We start from the raw sequence: 25276 nt of genomic DNA on the forward strand, positions 1-25276 counted from the left end.
AGCCTTGGAAGAGGGGACACAGTTCTCTCAGCTGAGACTTCTCCTGAGGCTGAGCAGACTCCTGAGAGCAGGGCACCCGTGTGGGCGGCGTGAGCCGGCGGGTGCCACAGGTGCCTGTCGCTCCTGGCAGGTCTGCGGGAGCCCCCTGTGCCCAGCTGAGCTGCAGCTTCTCCAGAGCATTGCGAGAACCTGCAGGGCTCTAGGGGCCGTTGGCTGTTACCCCAGCAGACGGTGACGAGGATGCAAAAGTGCGGGTTTGTGCTTCACAGAGGCCACCGCCTAGTGGAGGGCCATCAGGGGGACCCTGAGACGCTGGTGCAAGGGACGGTGCCGTGAGAAACCGCCCTGTGAACCCCTGGGTTACTGTGACCGATAGAGAAGAGGAGGGAGGGAACCTAGAGCTTTACAGACGACTCTGTGCCTTCGTCCTGTGTGCTCTTGTGCGTCCATGTGTGTCTGTGTGTTCCCATGTGTCTGTGGGTGTGGGTCTGTGTGGGTCCATGTGTGTCTGTGTATGTATCTACCTCTGTGTGTTTTCCTGTGTGTGTTGGGTCTATGTGCGTGTGTGTATGTGTGTGTCTGTTTATCTACGTCAATGAATTTGTGCCTATGTATTCATATCTGTGTTTATCTGTGTATCTCTGTGTTGGGTCTGTGTGTGTGTGTGTGTGTGTGTGTGTCTATGTGTATTTATCTGTGTGTCTGTATGTTGGGTCTATGTGTATGTGTGTCTATGTCTGTTTATCTATGTACCTCAGGTGTCTGTGGGTCTGTGTGTCAGGTCTGCATGTGTCTGTGTGTCTGTGTATTGGGTCTATGTGTGTGTGTGTGTGTGTGTCTGTGTTTACCTGTGTGTCTGTGTGTCGGGTCTGCATGTGTCTGTGTGTCTGTATGTTGGGTCTATGTGTGTGTGTGGATGTCTGTGTTTATCTGTGTCTGTGTGTTGGGTCTGCATGTGTCTGTGTGTCTGTGTGTTGGGTCTATGTGTGTGTGTGGATGTCTGTGTTTATCTGTGTCTGTGTGTCGGGTCTGCATGTGTCTGTGTGTCTGTGTGTTGGGTCTATGTGTGTATGTGTGTGTCTATGCTTATCTGTGTGTCTGTGTGTCAGGTCTGCATGTGTCTATGTGTCTGTGTGTTGGGTTTATGTGTGTGTGTGGATGTCTGTGTTTATCTGTGTCTGTGTGTCGGGTCTGCATATGTCTGTGTGTCTGGTCTGCATATGTCTGTGTGTCTGTGTGTTGGGTCTATGTGTGTGTGTGGATGTCTGTGTTTATCTGTGTCTGTGTGTCGGGTCTGCATATGTCTGTGTGTCTGGTCTGCATGTGTCTATGTGTCTGTGTGTTGGGTCTATGTGTGTGTGCGTGTCTGTGAGTGTTTTGGAGGAAACTTGCTTTACCACAGCATTTCCCCCTCCTGGAGAAAGAACCTCTGTTGGCACAGAGTGGCCTCCAGAGGCCTCTTCCCCTGCCCTGAGGTCAGTGTGTAGGTGGTCAGTGGGCTTTCAGAGCTCTGAGTGGACAGTGAGTCCCACCTGCCCCTGTGGACACTGCTTCAGGCCAGCCCACTCCCTCTCACTCCTGCCCGTCTTGTAAACAGACCCAAGACCAGCAGTGAGCCCCTGAACGTGGAGCAAGGCACAGCTGGTCACGAGGCCCCTCATTCAGCAGAGTGCTGAAGGTGGCCCTGCGCAGTGCTGGGACAGATGGCCGGGGGGACAGGGAATAGACATTGCAATGCTGGCCGTGCACTCCCTCGGGTGGGGGAACCCAAGCTGAAGTCCAGGTGGGAGGGCGGCCTGGCAAAGGGCTGGGGGCCGAGCCGCACGTGCCAGGGCCCAGGGAGGATGTGGAGGCCGCAGGAGCACAGGGGAGTGCAGGACAGTGGGAGGGAGGCCAGGCCTGCAGCCCCTCGCCTCCTGGGGAGTTCCTCGTCCTCTGTGAACCTGAAGACCTCACGGCAGCCCGAGGAGCCGTCAGGTGGGGAGCCGGCTGGTGGCTCCTGGGTTCCTTTCAGGGCCCCTTATTCCCTTGTTTGTACACCTGGCCTCTTGTGCCACCAACCAGCAAGCCCCGGAGCCTTGGTCCACTTGTGTAGCACCTCCCACCCCACGTCTTCCTGCGGTACCCGTCTCGAGCTGGCTACAAAGTGGCAGGAGTCCCCTAACTAAAGCAGAACATCAGAGCAAAAAGATGCCATTTCAGGTGCCTGGTGACAGTCCCCCCTGACCTGTGGAAATGACGGCCAGTCTGAGAACCAAGGTCGACCTTTCTGCCAAATGTAGATTCGATCTGCCAGCAAGGCCCATTTTTCTTTGAAATGAATTATTTTCTTTTAGTTCTGTCAGAATCAGTGGCACTTGGAGCGTCATGTGTGACTCCTGGGTTCCACAGCTACACTCCCATTGCCAGAAACCATGCCTGCAGGGAAACATGGCGTGGTCGCCCACTGCTCTGGGAGACACACGGAGTCCATGGCGCTTGGACGAGTGAGGAAGGGCTCCCGGGCCCAGGCTTTCTGCAGTGGGAACTTCCTCCTGCAGTGGGAGAAACTGCCAGTAAAGGAAGAAGGACGATTTACATACCGAGGAGGCAAGGCTGCTCTGCGGGCTTAGTCACAGCCTGCCGCTTGAGACATCCTGGGAAATCCCTCTCTGGAAGAGGAGAGTTAAAGTCCGGGTCTGTGCACTTATCAGCCTTATTCCGAGTCATTCACAGGCAGAGTCACCTCCCTTTGTTTTTAATGCAAAACGATCATTGTGATTTTTCTACCATGAGTTAGTGGTGGGGTGGGCTTTGCCAATTCTGCGTTTTGGTCTTACCCTGAACACACCATAAGAGACTCCCCCCCTCTTCTTGCTGCTTCCCAAGACTCCCAGGAAAACAGCTTCCGTAGCACATTCTGCCCAGGGCACAGCTGGAATGAGCACTGTGGACAGTTCTGCGGACCAAGCAGAGGTAAGAACACGCTTCTGGGGATGGCTTGGCCTCGTGGGTGAATGGACACTGAACGAATGGAGGTGCTTTCTTAGTTTTTTAATAAAAGATAACCAAGGTATAATGAGAAACTGCACCACATATTTCATTTAGAAATTTAAGTGGGTAGTGCTGAAATTTTAATATCTAGAAGTTGGCCTGGGTATTATGGTAGAGAAAGAAATGCCCAGACACTGTGAATATAGATCGTGTTCTGTAGAAAATATTATAGGGAATTGCATATGGGGGACATTTTTTCTGAACTAGAACTCAGTCATTAGAAATCTTTGCACTTATTGCAATATCTGATGCCTTTTTAGCAACTGAAAAGCAAAGCAAATCCAAGTGAAATTTCCCCAAAATTTTAGTATTTGGTTGATTTTGCCATATTTTAATATACACTTGAGTCATATAAGCCATGGCAAAATTTAGACTAATCTTCAGAGAAAGCCCTGGAGATACAGCTGTGGCTGACAAGCCCAGGGTCCTCTCCTCCCCCCTCCCCATTTCCCCACTTACAAAGACCACTGCTGAGTCTCAGAAATCAGCGCTCCTCCAGCTCCAGATAGACCCCTTTGAAAATCCAGTATCTGTATCTTATTCATAAAACAAGAATCCAGGTCAGAGTGTTTTATAATTTTTTCCAGAAAAAATTATTTACGGAAACAAATCAGCCCACTGCCAAGTTGCCCACATCTGCACTCCCAGAAGGCAAGAGCCTACAGATGTTTTATGGTCACAGAGTTTTTTCCACCTCACAAGTGAAAGGAGGGCTTTTCAGGGACCCCAGATTGACATTTCCGAGTGTGAGTGGGGATGGCAGGATATTGACTTACTAGGAACCATGATGACTGAGGATGTTGGTTAGGCACAGAGACACCATTTCAGAAGTCTCAACCCAGTGTCCGGGGCACTCTGTGTCAGGGGGACCTGGACTTGCTCCTGTGGTCAGAGTCCCTGTTGCTGCACCACTGGGTGCTCAGCTCAGCACACACCAAGTAGGGCTGGCTCTCAGCACATGCCAGATCCAAGATGCTTAGTGGGTCAGTCAGTTCTAATCTCGTTTCTTAAAAGTCTTCTCCCAAAGGAGAAGGTCACTCACTCACAGGAACCAACATGCTTGTCACCTGGATTTCCACGTCCCTCTTGGTGATCAGCCAAACCAGTTTCTTGTGGTTAACAGCAAGTTTACACAGAAGCTCACTGTTAAAATGTGGCCTTAGTCACAACACAGGTCTAAATAGAAAGAAGGAGGTAAAGCAAAGAGCAGCAGCTACACAGGTGTACTCCCTCAAACCTTAAAGTACAAGTCAGAAGTAAGGAAATACAGGGAAATGCAGCTTTATAAATGGTTTCTCATGAAAGAGCCCTCAAAATCCCATGATGATGGCAAAAGAACTGTTTCCTCTGATCTTTCTGGCAAAGATCAACATGTTTTGAAAATATTCTTAACTGTTCATGCAGAGCCTGGAGCAGTTCCGTGGTCCACAGTCCCTGATGGTAAGGGGCTGAACGCAGATCATCATCACCCTCCGGCTTCTATGACCTAAAGGACTCTTTGGTTACAGCACAGAAACCAGTCCTTTATGCAAGTGACAATTTAGCCCAATGACAGGCAGCTGCAGGGACTTCTGTGCTTTCTTTAAATGAATATTCCCATTCTTGACAAACATAGCCAACCCCCCAAAAAAAAACCAAAATATGATTAATGTTTCCATTAAGCTAATAATTTATTGTCAGTCCAAACTTGTACTCTAAAGACTTTTATTCCAAGAGCTGGTTAGTGTCACACAGTGCTGGACAATCTCTATGCCCCCGACTCTGACGTGCTAGAATCCACAGTCCTGGGGTTGAGTCCTGGGGTTTGGGCTTCAGCCGCTGTGCTTCAGGGGCCACTGTGGTCTTCATTCTTGGTGGTCCTATGCCCCCTCTGACTTTTGACAGAGACACTCTTTAGAATTTGCTGGTGATATGTTCATGGGCAGGACTGAAAATGACTCTCGAGAAATGTTTACTATGTAAACGTCTAAAACGTATCCTGAAACTGACCCAATTTCTGTAAGTCATTCTACTCTTATTTTTTTGGAAAGGGATTCAAATTCAAATTTAAGAAGTTCTAACTTCCGGTTTACCCATTATATAGATACATTTATGATTTGTTGGGATATTTTGTTTACCAATTCCTGTGAAGGGATCTTTTCATAATTTGAAGCTGTGCCCCGACAAGTCCTTATGAAGGAACCATGGGAGAGGGTTTCTGTTTTTGTCTGTGGTGCTGATGCATTCTGCCACTGAGCTGCCTCTCAGCTCCAGAATCCAGTGTTTTTATAAATCACAATATAAGAGTTGGTTAAACACAGGGTGTTTGTGAAGGACAGTATTTCTCCTATTTACTTTGCAAATGGTTTTACCTCAATCCTTTTTTTTTTTTCCCCAAGAGTGCTCAATCCTCAAGAAGAAAGAATTTGACAGATCCTCTTGAACAAAAGATAAGGTGCTTAGAGAAACAGAGAAAAGAGGTAACTTGTATTAGTTAAAGACATCGGGATGGGTCAGTGCTGAGAACAAGCATCATGTCTTTTATCTTTGCTAAGTGACGGTGTTCACCTCTCTGATACTGCATTGCATTATACTGAAAGAAAACAGTTTTATCAATATTTACGTAATGCCTAATGAAAAAAATGACAGGGTCATAAACTCATTTAGCATTTACAATCCTAATTTTCCCCTACTTCAGCTGCTTCCTCCATGTGCTCCATGTGAACTCGTGACCTGTGTCACACAAGAGGCACACCTTGAAACTCCAAATGTGAAGGATTTCAGTGCAGTTGATTGAGAAGGTGTGACTTTGTGAATTGGGCGTCTCAACGCTAGGGGTCTGGGAGCGCTGACATTAGAAAATTCATTCCTTAAATGTTAGTGGGGATGAATAGATATTTTTAATCATCTGAATTTTATTTCCTGAGTTCAGTGAGCATTGAACCTCTTTACCCTTTTTGACAGAGGAGGAGGTGAACGGTGTCACAAATGTAGTGCTCCCTCTGTGGCTGACCTGGCGGTTCCTCTCCTAATCCACTGTCTCTTCTATGGTACCATCTACTCCTCTTTGACACTACATAGAAAATTCCTGACCTGTAGCAGATTAATGCAGCTACAGCACAGTAACACTAATCCATAAAAAGTTAACAAAGCAGGCATCTTTAGTCAATATACATAGAACTGAACTAAATAGCATATCTATCTCCACCAAAAGAGTTACCTAGGAACTGCCATTCTGGGTTCGGTATTTTGTTTTGTCCTAGGTGACAGATTTGCTATTTCCGTTTGTCATTTGTGACTATCTTCTTATATTGATGAGTGCTGCAGATTGCAAATTTCCCTACAAGGAAACTAAAACACCCGTCACAGTGTTGTCTTCTAATTAGCACAGAGGTTTAAAACCTTTAAAGAGTTTTCTAAAATTGTCTTACAGCAAAACTTATTCCTTGAAAAATCTATACTTTTGAAAATATGATAGTATCCATTCAATGATTATGTATCACAAATCATGTGTTATTCTTTTAAAGAATACTATTGCAAACAAATGATTATCATTTAATGGTACAGACTTCAATATAAACTTTTTTAAAGCTAGAAAAATAATTCACTGTAATAATCAGTGTATATACATAAAAAAATCTGAAAAGGTTTGTGAAAAGACCCTTCACACATTAGTAGATCTTATAGAAAACCACCAACATCACATTTTTTTATTAGATTCTGATTGAATTAAACAAAGAAGATGAAAGTTCATATGAGACAGTTAAAGCTGGCTGGTGTGCTGTTTAGCGGGCTGGTTGCGATACACCCAGACTTAATGGTCTCCCTGTGTGAACCAGTTAGGAACAGGTGAGAGTGAGCAGCAGGTCCTCCAGCCCACACAGAACTCGCTGGAAGGAGTTATTCTGTTCACTTTTGCCTTTCCACTCTCTGTAACCTCAAAAAGTGATTCTAGGGTTGCCCAAATTTGCAAAGGGGTAGAAATCCTTTGTTGACTCACTAGGTTTTAATAATTTCAGCTCCTGCAAGTCAATCAGCAGTGGGACCAGCAGTTTAGAAGCATGAAGGAGGTGTATGAAAGAAAGGTAAGCACCCTGTCTGGCTCTCTGCATCTCCTTAACCTGGTCGGGATCAGCCATGTGGAGGCTGCGGCTGTGAAGGTTTCTGTGGAAGGCAGAGGGGAGAGGGTGCTGGGTGCACCTCTGGCCTCTTGGTACTGAAGAGGAATGAGCACTGCTGTGGAGCGCCTTGGGCAGCGCTGAAAAATGGGCTACGAACCACCTCTAGTGCTGTCCCCAGAGTGTGCTTATGTGTCCTGCTTCCCAGCGGGGTCACTCGCAGCCATCAGTGCATCTGCAGGCTGTGGGGTCTGTTAGGGACGTCTAAAATTCATGCTGTGCTCTGCAAGACCAGCCTCTAATTCTTTCCATAAGGAGACAAAGGGCCCTCCCCTTCCCTGTAAGCCACTGTGCTGTTGAGAAGCTTTGGCTTTGGTGAGAAAGCAACTTTTTGGAGAAAATCTCCTTTAAATCAATTTGTAATCTGAAAGCCACTCAATCTCCAGAAAGAGAAAGTAAATCCCCTAAAGAATTCGGAATTAAGAAACTAGACCACAACCACATTGCTACTCTCTTCCCCCTTTTTATACCCAAATTCATAAGGTGCAAGGGAATGCTCCCACCGCATGCGGCAGCGGTAGGACACCTTGCTGAGGCCAATTCTGGAGGAAGGAGGGAAGAGCGGGAGGCTGCGGGGCCAGGCCGGTGCTTGCTTTGGGGTTGGCCGAGCTCTTTCTAAAGTGCACACATCCTGCTGCGCGCGAGGGACGCGCTGAGGAGGGGCGCTCGCGTCCCCGAGCGCACGGTCGGGTGCCGGGGCTCGGGTGCCGGGGAGGGGTCTGAAACTGCCGGTTCCTTCCGCAGGTGGCGGAGCTGAGGACCCGGCTGCGCGCGGCCGAGGGCGCCCTGGGCGAGCTGGAGTGCGAGCGGCGGAGCCAGAGCGCGGGTGGCGCCGCCCGGGGCCCGCGGCGGGAAGAGGTGGGCGCCCGCGGGGTCCGCGTCGGGTGGCCCAGGGCTCCAGCACCGCGGCGCGGGGCCGTAGTAGACATCTTTGCCCTTGTCCCCGGGCTCTGCTTGTTATGGCGGAGAGGAGCGCCAAGGCCACCCGCTGCACTTGCCGAGTCGCTTCTCGGTGTCGCAAGTGCAAGGGGGCATTCCTCTTGTCGCCAAGCAGAGTACCGTGCGTTTCCACAGCGCTTCGCCCTCAAGTCTCACTGAACGTTCTCACCCGTTGTTCTGCCACACGGACCACGAGAAAGCTGTCCCCGTGTGGCCGGCACCCAGCCTGCTGCGGCGGCTCCATTCCCAGAAGCACAAAAGAAGACAGCCAGCGAGCAGACGGAGCCCAGGCCAGAGGCTAGAGGGCTCTTCACAGCCGACGCTGGGCCTGCAGAAATGGGCTCCCTGGGTCCTGCTGAGGGTGCCATGCCTCAGGCCAGAGGGCGGTTCCTCCTAAAGCAGACTCTGTTTCTTCCTGCTTTTTCTTACAGTTACTGGACTTCGTGGGTACTAAGAGGATGAGAGGAGAATCTTAAATTCTAAGCTTCTCCTTTTAGGTATACTAACAAAAACCAGCAGTGCAGATACTGCAGGGAAGTCACCATCACACCAGGGGCCCTGGCCTGTTTCCTGGCCTTGCCTACCTGGCTGAGACCTCTGCCACATGCCCCGGGCACTGGGCTGGCAGCTCCTCTCCCCGCTGTGGGTGGCTTCCTTGCCAATGACACCTGACCAGGAATCTTAGTAGCTTTTGCCTCTGGAGTTTCGACCATTTTCTAGTTAAAATAATTTTCTCTTGATTGGTTCATTTTCCAAGTGTATTGGCCCATTCTATTTAAATAAAATCAAGTAGAAATACTTTCACTTTTAAAGAAAATGAATTTCCTAAAGTATGTTTCTTAAATTTAAGAATTGCATTGGGAAACACCAATGACTAAAATCACACATTTTGGCACATATATTTCCTATTTTCTCATCCTGAGATACCTATATTGTGCAATATTTATTTATTCTCAGCCAATTTCCTTCACACCAGGCTTACTATTTACTGTGTAAAGTTAAGAAGTAGGTGACATTGTTTAAGTCCAGAGCCCGTTAATGCCTTGAAAGTGAATCTTCAGTTATTTCTAACAATATGCTTCCAGGTGATGGCCTAAAACGTGGTTTGTGACCATCATCAGATGCCATGATCGCTGCCTTTTAAACCAACAATGGCAGCAGGTGCTCTGAGCAAAGGGTTCTATTTGCCTGAATCCCCTTGCTCTTCCTGCTCTCTGCTGCAGCCTGGTTCAGGACTGGGCTTTGAGATACTTGATATCTTGTTTTGTTGCATGATTTCTTTCTTTCTTTTTTTTTTTTTTTTTGGAATTGTGAATGTTTTTACTGAGTCCCTTATCCATCACCTAGTAATGGGAACTAGATGATTCTTCAGACCCGTTTATCTGACCAAGAAAAGTGAAGATTGGGGATTTTGATGTCTTTTTCTGGGGTCACCAAACTTCTAAGAAGTAGCACTGAGTTTTGATAAAGAAAAATTATCTTCAGTCCTAATGCTGTCCTCGATCCAAGGGTACTGCTTGAAGGAGATGCTCAAAGGCAATATCACGGTCTCTCTGTACTTCTCCAAGAGGGAAGCCTTCTGTCTGCCAGGCAGCTGAGGTACAGGGCCTTGCACTATCCTCCCTGCTGACTTTGATTGTGTCCTGAAGTCCTTGTTCTTTCTTTTCAAAGGAAAGGGAAACCCTAAACGAAGAATTACAGGAACTGAAGAAAGAGAATAAGCTTTTGAAGGAAAAAAATGCTCTTGCGATGAAGAAGAAAGAGCATTATGAATGTGAAATACAACGCCTTAACAAGGTACCGAGCAGGTCCCCAAGGTAGAGGCCAGAGCTCCCTGGGGGGCGGGCACAGTCCTGCTACTGATACTGACAGTATCCAGTACTGGTCGTATCCAAGCCAGCTGCCACATGGCCCCCGCCTCGGTTGGGTACAGGGCACACCAGCTTTACCAGCACAGCTGTGGCTCAGCCCCACCTGGTCAGGAGGCTTTGGGATTCTGTGTCTCTGCAGAGGGCATGGCAAGAGAATGGAAGCTGCAGAGGCAGTGAGAACACACACACATCTTTCTTTCCTCCTCCTCCTCCTCCTTCCTCCTTCAGTCTGCAGAGCCATATAAAGCAGGTGCATGCTTGTGAACACTCACCTTTCAGCAACCACAGGAGCTTCCTGAGGAAGTGGGCAGGTCTTTAAGACAGATGCTGTGGAGTTCAGCGTGGTGCACGCGTAGAAGTAAGCTGAATGCCAAGCCCAAGGTCAATAGCAAGGTTAAGGCCCAGCTCACCTCTCAGAGAGGAAGGGCAGAAGTCAGGGCTGCCTGGAAAATGCCAGGGATCCAGTACCCGAGCTCCATCTTAGTCTTCAAAGGAGCAGTTGTGCATTGCTCAGAAGATGAGGAGGAGTGTGAGTGTGTGTGTGTGTGTGTGTGTGTGTGTGTGTGTTCCATGCACCAATTCTTAATTTCCTGGGGGAAGAGAAATATATAAATTTCAGGGAAATTTTCATTTGAAGGTAAACAAAAAACTGGGCACAGGGAAATAAACACCTTAGATCTTGGAGCCACTGAGAATCCTGTTCTTTTGCTCAAGTTTATGTGTTGCACTTCATTTTTTAATCTGTATTCATAGCTAGCAGAACTTTTTTTAAAAATTAGAAAATTAGTGGTTTGATAGTTCTGGTGGTTATGATCATAGGATCTCAACAAGAAAATTTAATCTGAGTAAGACTCATGTCTTTGTACAAATGTCGCCTCCTCGGGGACCTTTCGGCTGTGCTAGGAGTTTCCCTGGTGGGCACGGGATTTGTCCTGGAGCCTGCTGCTGCCTGGCACAGCTCGCGCTGCCTCTGTGTCCCTGCGTCTGCTCTGCCTGCCGCTCCGGAGCATGAGCTCAGTGAGGGTAGAATTCCTGCAGGCTGGACATCCGTCCGTTGGCACAGCAGGCACAGTGGCAGAGCCACACACACCTAGAGGCCCACGTGTACATCTCATTTCACCTAAAATCACAAGAAAAAGTCAACTTTCAGGTGAAAACTTGCTTCACACAATAGTACACCCATCTCTCCCACAGTGCAGTTGTGAGTACTGTCTCAGAGTGCATGTCTGTGGAGGGGGCTCGCCAAGGCAGCAGTCAGGCGGGACCCTTTGGTCTCTGCCACGACCCGAGTGCCAAGGACAGGCCTTGCCCCCAGAAAGTTCATAAAGTATGTGCCGAGTGGCGAATGCGTGAATGGATGGATCAACAAATTTAATTCACTAGAACATGACGTATTCAGTAGCCAGTTTTGGACCTGAGATTTACCATTTAGTAAGCATAATACGTCAGTGTGATGTACAATACCTTACTCATGGGTAGTGAGGAAAAGTGAAGGGTCCTTAAAGGCAGAAAAGATGTCCTTGCGCACGTCTGTGCCTGGAGCACCACTTGTACAAAGTGATGGTCTTGGGGAGATTTCTTCTCACTTAGCACAAGTGTCGGGGCAAATGAAATGTAGGACATTATGTTATTCCATTTTACAATGGGTCTTCTCTTTTTCCTACTGCGGGAAGTAGGGGAAGTAGAAGCCACTGGACATGTTGATTGGGGGGACTGGGGACCGAGGACCGTCTCAGTGGAGCCGGGGTCTCCCTGTTTCATGACTTGCCCCCACTCAGCAGACGCTGCTGACAGGTCACCTGAGCCACTCACAGGGCTGTCAGAAGTTCCGTCACTGTGGGTACTCAATTCAGGTGACTTGCTTTGAATACCCCAGGGCTTTGTCCTTACCAAGTTCCTACAGGGGGTCAGGGACAACCAGAGGGAGTGAGAGGCCCTGCTGAAGCTGGTCGTCCAGGGCCACCCGCGGGCTCATTGAGCCATCCCTTATCTCGCCATTGGGGTGGGCAGGTTTCCCGGCACCTCGGTTCTGATAGTAAGCTCCTGTCCCAGAATAGGTTGTGGGGTTTATCCGAGGAAGCCGGAAAACCCAAGATGGCATATATGTCTCCTGGACTCACCTTTCATTTATGACTCATTTGAAAATTTCTAAAATCCCAAGTAGCATGAAAGGTAGGGAAACCTGGGAATTCAAACAACGAGCTCTGCCAGGCACCCAGTCGGGTAGATGGTGAGCGGTCCCGTTGGCTGCCGCTGTCACGGGGCGTCCCGCACTCCGGAGTTTGTGTGCTACCTTCCACGTCACTTAGAAGGTCTACTTATTCTGAAATCCCCCAGAACTATGTGTTTTATACAGACTCTGACGGGGCTGCGGGTGCAGCTTGGGATAGAGTCTGATACCCAGCACACACACACAAATCTGACAAAACATAAATTGTTGGAGAACTTGTTGTTTCCGCAATTTCTTCCCTGAGAAGAAGAGCAGTTCTTGTTTCTCTTAGAACTTCCTGAAAAGCCACGTTCGCGTCAGGCTGGATGGCATCTGAGCTACTGAGACATCTGTTGGGGAACTCGGGTTGGACAGGGGACGCGAGGCCACAGGCTTGCCCTTCCTTTGCTGGTTATGCGACCCTGTGGGTGGGAGCGCCCTTGTGTGAAGGACAGTGACCAGTGGTGTGTCCTGAGGGCCTCGAGGCGAGGCCTGTTCTGTCACAGTCCTGGGAACTCATCTCCGTGTGAACCTCGGGCCTTCAAGCTTGGAGGGGACACCTCCCTGTGACCTGAGAGAGGCGCCCCCCCGGGCTGCGGAGCTAGGGCGCGGTGTGGGTGGGACGCAGCGTGGCCACCTCAGCAGTTCTCACCCCCTCCCCAGGACGCCTCAGCAGTTCTGACAGTGAACCTGCCTGTGGCCAGGCTGGGCGAGGGGCTACAGGGGCTGCAAGTCCGCAGGGGTTGCCTTCCCTTGGGGTTCCTTCTCTTGTTGGGGACATGAGACGGTTACACAGAAGAATGTCCCCCCAAACGTCACCTGGGATGAGCCACACCAGCTTTTGAGAAGTGCAGATTCTGGGCTCTGGGCTCCCGGTTCAGAATCTCTAGGCAAGGCTCAGGGCTGGGCCTGTCGGGCCACCTCTGGCTCCCGAGCTTCGAGTACCAGGGACAGGGTACACGGTGACTGAGGCCGAGAATTGGCAGAAAGGCTACAGACAAGTCTTGTATTCGTAGTTGGCCAGGGCGAGGGGCCCTTCACTGAGGCCCCCCAAGCAGCAAGGGGCGGACAGCCAGCAGCGGCTTTCCTGGGGAGCAGGCAGGCTCTGACCACGGACCCGTGGGCAGAAATCAGAAGGGGAAGCCGCAGGGGGAGGAGGGCTGCTGGGGGCGTGGAGGGACGGCCACCTCGGGGACTCCCAGGCTGCCAGGCTCACGCAGCTGTGTGCTTGCCTCGCCACAGGCTCTTCAGGACGTCTTGAAAATCGAGGGTGCTTCGTCTCCTGGGGACCGGCGGGGGATGTGCCCTGTGGAGTGCAGCCACACGGCCACGAGAACGGAAGTGGAAGTTCTCAAGCAGCAGGTGAGAGGTCGGGGGGGACAGTCCTGGGGCCAGGCAGGGCCTGTGGCCAGTGCACTCCTGCTGTTCACAGCGGCCACCCATTCTCACACCTGCTTTAACTAGAAGTACTGGTTTCAAAGTTTCCAGGCAGAATGGAGTTCAGCTGGGTCACAGCGGGGTTCCTAAAGTGGGCACCAAGTCTCTGTGGGTTACGGGTCAGCCAAGGTCACGCCGTGAAGAGACGATTGAGATTCTGTGAGCCCTGGGTCCACGGAGTTCCCTGCAGGCGTGGTTGATTCTGGAAACACTGCTCACCCACGATCTCACCTTTTCAGACAGTGGGAGCCGCCAGGCTATGATCCTGCAGGTCCTGGCCTCCTGCCCTTGAACATCACGGGCAGTTTTCAAAGAACCGTGGTCCTGGCTGTGGTCCCAGAAGAGTCGGGTCTGCTACCCTACACAGGCCTGGTGCCCCCAGCCACTCCTCTCCCTCACTGCGGCCACGTGGACGGCGAGCAAGGGTGCCCTCGAGGGCGCTGGCGGCCGAGCATGGGGGAGGCGGCACTGGCCAGGCTGCGTGTGTCTGAGCTCAGTCCAGCAGGCTAGGGTCCGCCTCGCTGAAGGGCCAGCTGTGCCTGTCACGTTTCTCCTCCTGCGAGAGGCTAAGTAGCAGTGAGTAAGGGGACTCGCCGCAATCCCAGCTCGTGCCCTCAAGAACCTATTAGCAGCGGGAGGCCGAGGCCTGGGGTGAAGGCCGGAAATCAGTTCTATCTTTTAGAGGCCCCTGGACATGTTCACTGACCAGTTGGCTCTGAGTATGTGCCAATTGCAAGGAGTCTCAATGTGCCCACGTGGGAAAGCTGAGCCGTGGGGTTATTCACTCACCGTCACTACCTGAAAGGAGTAGCTGGATGTAAAATCCAGAGCTCTTGGTGGAAAGATGGGCTTCTCTTTCCAGATTATCTCATAGGATGATCTGCCTGTTACACTCGGGATCATGCCTATGGCTTAAAAATTGATCCATAGAAAGCGAGGGTGACATTCAGTTTGTTGAAGTCCTGTCCAGGTGGCAGCCCAGGCAGGGTTCCGGGGCAGGTACTGCCTGTGTTCAGGCCCTGGACCATCCTGGAGCTCGCCGACTAAGCACACTGCAGGCCAGAAGGCACCTGGCACGTGGGCTGCAGCGGGGTCAGCCAGTGTGGGATGCAGGCCTGACAGGCGTTCTTTTCATGTGCGCTGAACAGTGGAGCGACGCCCATCCCTTCGTTGGCACTAGGGAGAGTGTGTGATGTTCTGCACATACATTTTGACCAAACCCACTTCTAAGTCAGCACCTATGACTGCAACCCCACCAAGCGCCACACGGGGCAGTCGAGGTTTCAGATCCACAGAGAATCTGAGTCAGAACTGAAGTGACGGGCACTGCTAGCTAGAATGTTCAGTTCTCTTTACACGGGCTTATCCCGTTCAAAACACCCCAGTAACTGCTCTGTCTGCCTAGAACTGAGCCTCAGCTCTTGACTAAAAAATAAATAAAAATGTCGCTTGGCTGGATGTAGTTTCCTTGCAATGGGGCTGATGAATAAGGATTTAAAAATGAAATCTATGTGTATATATTTGTGTGTGCATGTATGTACACATGTGCATGTGTGTGTGCATGCTATGTATGTGTGTGTGCATGTGTGCATATATGTATGTGTACATGTGTGTGCAGTTTTTCTGTGCATACATGCTTGTGCCTGTGTGTATACGCTTGCATGTGTGTACATGCATATTGTATGTGTCTGCATTTTGCATGTGTGCACGTGTACATGTAAGCACATGTGTACGTTATGTGTGCATGTGTGTGGTGTGCGCACTTACATACACATATATGTGTTTGCCTGTATATATGTACATGCATGTACACGCATATGTTATCTATGTGCATGTTTGTGTGCATGCATGGCATATGTGAGTGCATGTATACATGTGTGTCTTGTGTATATATTTGCATGTGTATGCATACATGTATGTGTGTGTGCATGCTGTATGTTCATGTATATATTGTGTGCTGTGTATATTTGCATGTATACATGTGTGCATGCTTGTGCATATGTACACACCTATATGTGCATGTGTGTGCACGTGTGTGTGTGTCTGCATTTGCATATGCATCTCCACCAGAATCTACATGCAGTGCTGGATCTCCCCTCCTGCCTGCTGGCTTTCATCTGACTGCTTTAGATGGCTGCACCTCTGGTTGGAATCTGAAGGTGCCGTGTCCAGCTCAGAGGTTTCCATGTAGAAGTGATTTAAACCTCAGTCTTAGAAGAATTCTTTTGCTTCATTCTCTACCTTTCATTTATTTTTATAGCCTCACATGTTTGTCTCCAAGCTACCAGACAACATCACGCCAGTTTTTTAAAAAAATGATTAATTCATTTGCTTGATTACTTTTCTGGAATACTTGGAATATCTCTTATGAAGTGTTGCAATAAAATCTTACATATTTCTTTTTTATCATCTACCTCTAAAACTGCTTACAAGGACGAACCTTGAGGCTGCCTCTCAACAGTCACATTTTCCACATTTGTCCGCCTTTGCTTCTGTGTTCACTGTTGGCATGTCAGTCCTTAGTGGCTTCACTGAACAGCCCTTGTCAGCAAACTGACTTTGAGAACTTCAGGCTTGAGCCCTGTGCAGGCGTTGGCTTGCTCCAGTGGTGACACTTAAAGCCAGCCAGGCTTCCAGCACAGCAGAGCACCCGGCAGAAGTGTGGGCACAGGAGTTTTAAGGAATTTACACTTTGTCCCTTCTGAATTCTTGATGCACACCCAAGAAGGAAAAATCCGAGGACTTCCACTCTAGGAGTGAAGGATGAATTGCGGCCCTGTGCCTTTCCCCACCCCACCCTGAAGAGGGGTCAGGAGCAGAGGGTGGGCGTGCCCGACTGCAGAAGCCCAGCAGGCACCTGGGAAGAGATGGCTTGAATGGCCAAAGAGCACAGAAGAATGACAGTCACAGCACCCACGTGTCTTTCAGGTACAAATATATGAAGAAGACTTCAGAAAGGAGCGATCCGATCGGGAAAGGCTCAGTCGAGAGAAAGAAGAGCTGCGGCGGGCTCATCAAGCTTCCCGGGCCCAGCTGACCAGGCTGAGTTCCCAGGTACACACCCAGCGAGGCCTGGGCCAAGCACACGCGTTTCATTTTTATTTTCTCATTTAAAAAGTATTCAAGCCTTTTGAATTCTGTCGGTTGACATTGGGTTCTTGAGAGGCCACACCTGGGATGAAGTCACTCTTAACGACCTTGCAAGCAGATGAAAATGTCTGAAATCTCTTTTATCTTGAGTATGTTGAGGAATGACCCCAGAAACTGGATTCCAAAGTCTTTTATAAAATACAGTTCTTGTGATCTTTTCCCCATAATATTTATCTTGGGAGAATGGGAGTTGAACTACCTTCTACTCAAATATAGTGAAGTGGTTTCTAAATTCCTGTCGCTTTCTTTGAAGGGCTGTGTTGGAATGTCCCTGCCCTCTAAAAACATGCCGTGCACATGTCTGCTGAGACCCAGGGCCCTGGTCACTGGGCCCCAGAGGGAATGTGACTAGAGTCCTTTCCAGGAAGCCATTTATGGACTAGACTGTATTGACTGTAAGTGAACTAAAATTAGGTGTAACAGGAGAAAAAGTAGACTCGGACATTGCCGCGAGGGTGAGCACTGATGTTAAGGAGGGAGAGTGTAGCCAACGCGATTTTGAAATAACCACATGCTTTTGATTTGCAAAACCCTGCCGTGGTTTCAGTAAAGGGGAAATGGGGCAGGCCTGCTAGCTGCCGACTTCCAGTCTCTGAAGGACTCCAAGCCCTCAGTGGTCCTCTTCTGCCCAATGCCACGTGGACAGTGAACGGCATCTGATTTCTTCTCTCATATTTTTTCAAGGATTAACTTGAAATTCTTAATTTTATGTGGAAAATTATTTGGTAGAACCATTTCCTAAAAAATTAAAAGGAATAAAATTAAGGAATTATAAAGGAAATTAGTAGGATTAAAAGTATAATTCTTTAATTTTCTGAAAGTAATCCATGAAACCCAACAAATAATTTATACAACAATGGGTGAAGAAGTTCTGATTATACTGGGTGAAGAATTCCTCTTTCAATCTTTATTTCTTACAAACAAAGCCCCCTTGATTTCTTTGTTAGTGCACAAATTGCTTTATTCCTGGTATGTTTCAATTTTATTTATTCTGTTTTATTAAGTTCAGAGTGATTCCTCTGCACCAAACCCCAGAAAGTTCAGAGTGGCAATAAATTGGTGCCCAAGATGGGCAACGTACTTTCCATTTTAGAACTTTCAGTTCAACCAGGAACATAGTCCATCTACTTAACATTTTAGAACATAGTCCACACGCAGTTCTGGTGCCTGTGCATCTATAAAAAGCAATTTTGACCAGCATCAGCAAAATAAATATATTGTCCAAGTAGTATGCTATAATTGTGTTTATGAGCTAAGGAACAATCTTGAAACTGATACGTTAAAACTGTCAAAATTTTCTTTTAAAATAATGATAGCCCAATCTTTTTTTTTTTTTTTTTTTTAAGTCTCATTCAGCCAGGTGTGGTGGTGAGGCTGAGGCAGGCTGAGGCAGGAGAATTCCAGGTTTGCAGCCAGTCTCAGCAATTTAGTGAGACCCTGTCTCAAATAAAAAATAAAAAGGGTTGGGGATGTGGCTCAGTGGTAGAGCACCCCTGGGTTGCATCCCCGGTACAAGAAATAAAAATGTCTCATTCACTGTGGTTAAACAATGATAGAACTGGATAAGACACAGGGAAGGATTTGATGACGATGTTAAGAGGATCGGCAGCAGGTTAAATGCCGCAGTGCAATGAAGGGAAACCTTGGCTGAGTAGGATGTGATCTGAGTAGGACTTTAAACAGAGACCTCAGATCAAATCCTTCAGGCACTGGCCACGTACCAGAGTGCCCCCCGGCTGCCACTGAGGGGTCTGGAGCCAGCCACCGTGGTGGAGAGGCTGTGTGGGGCAGGAGCCAGGCCCTGAATGCCGGCTGAACAACGCCAGTTTCATTCAGTGAGCCAGACGCTGCTACACCTAGTTCTGCACAGGTCAGCCGAGACTGAGAACCAGGGGGCCTCCACAAACTGGAAAACACTTTAAAACTCCCCAGCTTCCTCCCTTTCCCCTGGGGATTTCAGGACAGAGGAGACGCACGCCTGAAACCCAAGCACAGCTCTTTGCTGGCTCAGCCGCTCCCTGTGCCCTGCACTGGCCGGTCCCAGGTTCCCCTACGGCCCGAGCTCCTCCTGATAACCAACTGCCTGTGTTTTCTCTGTAGATCAAAGTTTGTCAGATGGAGAAAGAAAAACTGGAAAAACAACTAAAACAGGTATGTGGCTGCTGCCCTGCCCTGGGAGCAGTGAAATGGCAACTTTAAGTTCCACTCAGTTATTCCTGGGCACAGCTGGGCTTGCTCATGGGCGGACAGTGCACAGGGACCACCAGCCTTTCAGCCCAGCATTCCTGAAAAAGATGCTTCTCAGAGCACATTACCTGTAGTGCCAGCCTCCGTCACCAGCAGTGCCAGCCTCCGTCACCAGGAGTGCCAGCCTCTGTCACCAGCAGTGCCAGCCTCCGTCACCAGGAGTGCCAGCCTCTGTCACCAGCAGTGCCAGCCTCCATGTGTTTCTGTTAGAACGAGGATTCCTCCCCAGACCCACCACACCTGGGAAACGCGTGCTCGTGGCCTTTCCTGCAGTTGCTCACACCTCTTGTGGTGGGAAACCTGAAATACAAAGGCCTTTGTTCTCTCTAGACAGGGAAGGTCGTCCTGGGCCTGAGTCCTTCTGTGTCCACACTCTAGTAGCCTTCCACACTGACTCTTTTCCTCTCAGTTCCTGATGCTGCCTGCAGTTGAGGGACCTTTTCCCCCGGGTCAGGGCGGGCTGGTCTTCACGGAGGTCTCTGTGAAGACCACCCAGAAGCAGCGTCCCCTGTGTGCGCTTCCCCAGGGCTCCTAATTTCTCCGAGATGGAGGAGTAATTGTAGTGTCACCTCAGGGAAGACTTAGCTAGCAAGGAGCTCGTCCTGTGAGTCCCAAGTCCTCGTCGACCTACTGGCTGCTCTGGGTCTTAATTATGACAGATGGGGCTGCACCTTAAGACTGACCATCCCTGTTGTAGAGAGCACGTGTTAACACCCCATTCCACCCCTCCCAGTAGACCAATGGCTTTGTCTCCCCAGATACATTTCCCGGCCTGCACCTGTGGCTTGGCTTTCCACCTGCGGGACCCGGGGGTGCCAGCAGGCCCACGCACCACGCAGGACCAGTGGGAGCATCCAGTAAGTAAGAGGTCCTACTTCAACAAATCGTGACAGCGTCCTCTTCTGGTAGAGACCAGGTGTGTCTCTGGAATCGGGGCACATCGTGTCTCCTGCAGAAGGAGGCTGTACTGCACCTCGCCTCCACTGGCCAAGTTCCACAGGTGCATGGACACAGCGGTGATTCTTTGGGCTCTGAATCCTCAGGACACATAGATATGAAAAAGTAATCACAAGATTTCCAATTGAGCCACAATTCCTTGAGCAAACACAGCCTGTTATAGGGGCCACTTCCAACCACCTACCCAACGCCACAGGGGGCTTCTGTGTGTATAGAATAGCAAAGTCGATGGAGCGAAAACTGAAGAAAGAAAACAGAGAGACAGCTTCCAACTCGTGTTGAGCTACGGTGGCTGTCACCACATATGTGCAGAATGGCTTTTGACGTTTTCCTGTGGAGGGGATTTTCTTGAAAGATCCAGGAAGAGGTGACCCACTTCAGTTGTCCCCCGTGGCCGTGTGTGCCCAGCAAGATGAAGTGGACCTGGGTGGAGTTGATTGGCACGGTCCACCTGAGTGAGCCAGACTGCAGTGGCCCACCTTGTTCTTGGAGCGGTGCCCACTTCCCTGAAGGGAGGCCAGCCTCTGCTCTCCTCACAGAGCCTCCATCCAGGAAGGCTGCCACCTGCTCTGCTCTCTGTGTGCCCAGACACTCTCCCCACCCCTTGGCTTCGATCAACTCTGTTTCTAATTATGCCAAAGTCTGAGACTTTTTATTGGCATTTTCTCAGCACAGCCCTTACCAAAAGCATGTTCCCCACCTTCCTGAAAGGGTCCTGCCTGTCCTCTCCCAGGGGACAACAGGCTCCTCTTCCAAGGGGTGAGACTGTGACCCCTGGGGGGGCGGGCAGACGTCAGGGCTCAGAGCACCTCTCCCTCGGTGGCCTGGCATGGTGCAGCCTGAGGGGAACTTGGTCCTCTGCCCATGGAGGCCGCAGCTGCTTCTGTCCACTGCCTGTCCCTGTCCTGTTCTCTTCATTACCCGGGTTCTTAGTCGTCGGCGCTCGTTCCTGATCACATCCTGTCAGGGATGTAGAAGTAAACCACGGACTGTGGGAACCAGAAGGAGACGGAACCTGTAGGGGTTGGGGAAATGTTCTCGTGACAGACGGACTAACTGTAGAACCAAGGGTCCTGCACGTTGACCTGGGAGCAGAGAGGGGCTTCTGTCCCATCCTCCTTAATGGAAAGAAAGCTGAGGCTCCCAGGCTCCCCCGTCGGTCAGAAGAGGCACGCAGCGGCAGGCCCAGCTCTTGTGGGGACAGGGTCCTCTGTGTGACGCCTTCCCCGTCAAGCAGTGTTCCACCGAACAGATCTCTGCTCGAGGAAACCCTGTTGATTTTAAAGGAGTGCCCCTGTCCGCTCACTGTGAGCTGCGCTGAGCCACGTGCCTTGCTGTGGTGGGGTTGCAGCGTGTCTACCTTCTTGGGGCACCTTGCCTGGCGTGTAAAACGGGGAACACGTCACTAACCCTAACCCTGTTCTTGAGACTCTCAGAGTAAGCGAGGGGATCAAAGACAGAGGTGATCTTGTTTCTCCCTGCTCGTTCCTGGGCCAGAGGCACCGGGGCCAGGTGGGGGAGCAGGTGAAGCAGGCCAGGCCCGGCGGTGGGGTCCCTTAGCTGAAGTCTCAGGCCACCTTCAGTGGACTGGCAGCCTGTGAATGGCCCCCACCGGGGACCATGAAAAAGTTCCCATTAAGTATTTTTAGCAGATGACTAAACAACTGGAGCCCAGCCTGTGGTCTCTTGTGCCACGGGGTGTCGGGGTAGGAGAGTGTTGGGAGCAGGAACACAGGCCGGCAGATGAAGCCCAGCCTTCCGTTCCCAGGGCTGGGAACGACCACGCTCCACCAGGTCCACAGCTTTTTGTTCCTTCAGTTGATTCGTTTGATGCGCCCCTGATAGTCGATATCTAGCCGCTCTACCTGGTGAGAACCTAGGCGAGAATTCCAAGAGAAACATCTCAGCATCTTTGGTCTAAACCCTGAGAACGTAGAGAACGACTCCTGGAGGCACCCGTGCAGAGGGAGAGGCCTGCGCACTCCACCCTCCTGGGCTCTTCGGCTCTGCCCTCCACAGCACCTGGGAGCTCTGCCTTGAGCCACTAACAACTTTAAGCTTGTGTTTTTATTCCTGGCCCTCTCATTGCTCCCAGTGTGCGGGTTTTAAAAAGAGCATTTGTTGATGGTGAATCACGTTGTTTTGTTTGTGGGCTACGGTGAGTTTTACCAAAGTGTTCACTTCTGCAGAGATCCAAGACTCAGCTGTTCCCCAACCAAAGAGGAAAACCCCAGAGTCATGGAAATTCTGGCCAAATGCAGAGCGGAATCAGGAGGGGCAGAACCAGTGGGCAGGGGAGGGAGGGCCCGGATGCGGCACGAGGGCAACAGGTCTGGGGGGAACCACGCGGGTGGGGCCTGCTGGACGAGGCACAGCATCCTGGGTGCTGCTGAAGTCCCGTTGCTGTAACGATGTTCTGTCGCTCCTCGCAGCCGGGCCCTCCAAGGTGTGCTCTGGACCTGCTTCCGCCAGACGGGCAGCACAAGGACAACGGTGAGCCGGCCCCGTGCGGGCACCTGCAGTTCACACCCCAGGCCTCTGGCTGTCCATGCAGCCCGCAGCCCTCCTTCTTAACGAGTGTGCTGTGCTGATAGGACACCCGCTTCTGTTTCCTTTCACTGTCTGACCACTGGCGAGTTCACCTTCTCATCTCTAGTAAATGCTTCCCGTTGTATTTTTATCCTAGTATCTTCCGTTATTACTTCTCTTATGACCACCTAAAACAGTGGCTGTTTTCTTTACATGGAATGGGATAGAGGAAGCTCTGTGTATTTTTAAAGGGACAGTGGGTATCCATGCTGATTTCTGCAGTACCATTGGAACCTCTTCTAGCCTTCCTGGGCCTCGTGCAGGGACAGACGGAGAGCCCTGATCATGAATCAAGCTTAGAAACTGTAGAGCACAGTCCTTCCTCCTACCTGGAAAGTACCCGGAGTTGCCCAGAGACGATTTAGAATGCTTGGTTTCAGCTCTGCCGGAACCTGGTGGCCCAGGACACCTGAGCTTGGCCTCCTGCCTGGGGCCGCTGCTCTGTCCCTCCTTCCCACCATGTGGGCTCTTGAGCGGGACTTGAGGACAGCCTCGCTGCACAGCCCAGCCTCCTCTCTGTGCCCCTCACCAGCTACAAGGAGCTCCCCTGGCACCCAGGGGTCCGCAGGGATGCCAGAGCTCCTTCTAGAGACAGGACGCAGGCACTGTGCCGACCCTGTGGCTGGAAGAGGGCAGGGCAGGGTCCCCTGAGGGGGCAGAGTCCACTGAGGGTCCCTGGCCAGGCTGAGGGGAGGAGTGCTGAGTACCATGTAGCATGGTCCTCTGGTCACAGTTCCCAGCTGAGCTCAGTTACTGTGTGTGGGTATTTTACAACACTGTAGAGACACATCGAAAGTCAACTCTGTTTCTGCTCCTGGTGGCCCAGGTGTTCCACGGTTGTGGCAGCAGAGCTCCAACCTCTGCCCTTGTCTTCACATGGCCACTGGCCTTGGGTATCTGTCAGGTCCTCTGCAGGGTCCCGACTGTCTTCCTAACCCTTACCAGGTCTCCGTGTCTCTTCCTGAAGCCCAGTGCCTCTTCAGCACTGCCTGCATCTCCGGGGCTTTCCCAGGGAGCCAGGGCCCCACTTTCCCAGGGCCACTTCACCCACACACATACCTTCCTTTGTCCAGAGTGATCTTTCTCTGGGGCGTGACCCAACTCTAGCAGCAATAGAAATGACTCGCTTATCCTAGGGAAATGCCCAAGCCATCGCCGGAGGACGTCAGAACATTCCTTCTTAGGCATGAGCTGGGCCACCCAATGTCACAACCCGGTGAACATGTGCCAGTGCCAAAGAAGGCAGCTGGCACCTGCCTGGAATCCCAGTGTGCACAGGGAGCTCAGGAATGGAACCTCTGTCCCTCTCGCTCTCTCTCTGGCCATCCTGGAAATGCATGCTGGCCCGAAGCCAGAGGGGGGACAATGTGATTCTGAGTTTAACCTGAAACGTCTGCCTGCTGTTTTTTGTAGGTCTCTCCTCAGAAATGAAGCCCCCCCAGTAGGAGCAGTCCCCTGCAGAGCACTGGAGCAGAGGGGACCCGGCCAGGGCTCTGGTTTGTGTCTTCTCCACTCCTGCAGCCCATCAGCTCCGACACTCAGCCGGGTCCTGCTCCCAGGGCTCAGACAGAGGAAAAGTTTCTGGCCACCGAGATCCTGATGTGCTGGAGGGGCCAGTTTCTGAACAGCCCGATCCAGTTCCTCCAAAGGACAGCTGGAGCCGGCTGAGGTGCTGCTCCCTGAAGTGTCCGTCTGCACGTGGCTGGGGCTTACAAAGACGACCGGCGTGTGGATACCCGCGCTCCTGGGAGGGGCTGGTGGCTGGGCCTCCACACTGTCCGTGTTTACCCAGGACCTTAGTTCTTCAGCCATGTGGTCAGATACTGTGCTCTGCAGCGCTGGCCTGAGAGACCTGGAAATTGGGTTGAGGAGATGCACATACTTCTTTCAGTTGGGCAAGCGTTTCAGGCTGAATAAAATGGCAATCTTAAAACTATGTTTAAACTCATTTTTTATGATTAAAAGTTGTTGGGCTACATCATTGTTAGTTGAAAGAGATCATGAAACACACAGTCCTGAAGCAGAGGCATTGACTTTGCTGTGTTCATACACAGTTAGGCAGGAAGTCAGAAATACGCATTTGGGCTGTTTCTCCTTCCCATGGATTTGAGCAGTTATTAATGAAAAATAGAACTCTAATTTTGTGAACCAATTAAAATGAAAATGGAATGTCTCTAAATTTTTTTCGCAATTAAATTATAGAGTGAAAAGACATATCTAAAGAGGAAGCAGATTTAAAACTATTAAATCTGTCCATTTAGTCAGGATTCTGCTGGGACCAGCCTGAGTTGCCCTCTGAGAGGACCAATGTGTACAGGAGTGTGAGAGCCACGGATTGCTACGCTTCTGCAAACGCCGGAATGACACGGGGCCCCTGGTGTGTTCAAGGAGCCACCAGGCTTTCCCGCTCCCCGTGTATCTCTTCAGTCTCTGTGTGTGCTTGGAGCTTTGCAAACTGAGAAGCAGAAGAATCCAGAAGATCAGCGTTTTCTGCTCTAGTCATGTCTGGAGCTGCCCTCAATTGATGTCCAGGCCTGTGCTTCCAGGGTGTTTACCAATCAATCCAGACCTTTCTTCCTGCAGGTGCATCAGAAGAGCAAGAGGCAGCAGGTCTGTGTGGGAGACTCCGAGCTTAGGGTTAAATGGTTATGTCCTCAGATTAGTGTGAAAGTCACTATAATGACAGC

The 25276-nt window shown here is 50.5% G+C and overlaps 1 protein-coding gene across 2 annotated transcripts in view; it reads left to right on the forward strand.

The window, feature by feature from the left end:
• Tnip3 (TNFAIP3 interacting protein 3) overlaps positions 1-24525 on the forward strand; it is a 55661-nt gene extending 31136 nt beyond the window's left edge. Inside the window, exons 2-12 of one of the 2 annotated variants that reach the window (XM_071614751.1) lie at positions 2869-2955; positions 5412-5492; positions 7032-7097; positions 7935-8048; positions 9801-9926; positions 13452-13571; positions 16575-16700; positions 18897-18947; positions 19802-19900; positions 22433-22493; positions 24003-24525. In XM_071614751.1, the coding sequence (XP_071470852.1) occupies positions 2920-2955; positions 5412-5492; positions 7032-7097; positions 7935-8048; positions 9801-9926; positions 13452-13571; positions 16575-16700; positions 18897-18947; positions 19802-19900; positions 22433-22493; positions 24003-24034 (912 nt within the window). In that variant the 5' untranslated portion in view covers positions 2869-2919 and the 3' untranslated portion in view covers positions 24035-24525. Of the gene's footprint in view, positions 1-2653; positions 2956-5411; positions 5493-7031; positions 7098-7934; positions 8049-9800; positions 9927-13451; positions 13572-16574; positions 16701-18896; positions 18948-19801; positions 19901-22432; positions 22494-24002 lie in introns of those variants that run through there. The other variant, XM_027952324.2, reaches the window with a different exon arrangement.
• The last annotated feature ends 751 nt before the right edge of the window (positions 24526-25276 follow it).

Source organism: Marmota flaviventris, chromosome 7, assembly GCF_047511675.1.
Source record: "Marmota flaviventris isolate mMarFla1 chromosome 7, mMarFla1.hap1, whole genome shotgun sequence".
In the NCBI taxonomy this organism is placed as follows: domain Eukaryota; kingdom Metazoa; phylum Chordata; class Mammalia; order Rodentia; family Sciuridae; genus Marmota; species Marmota flaviventris.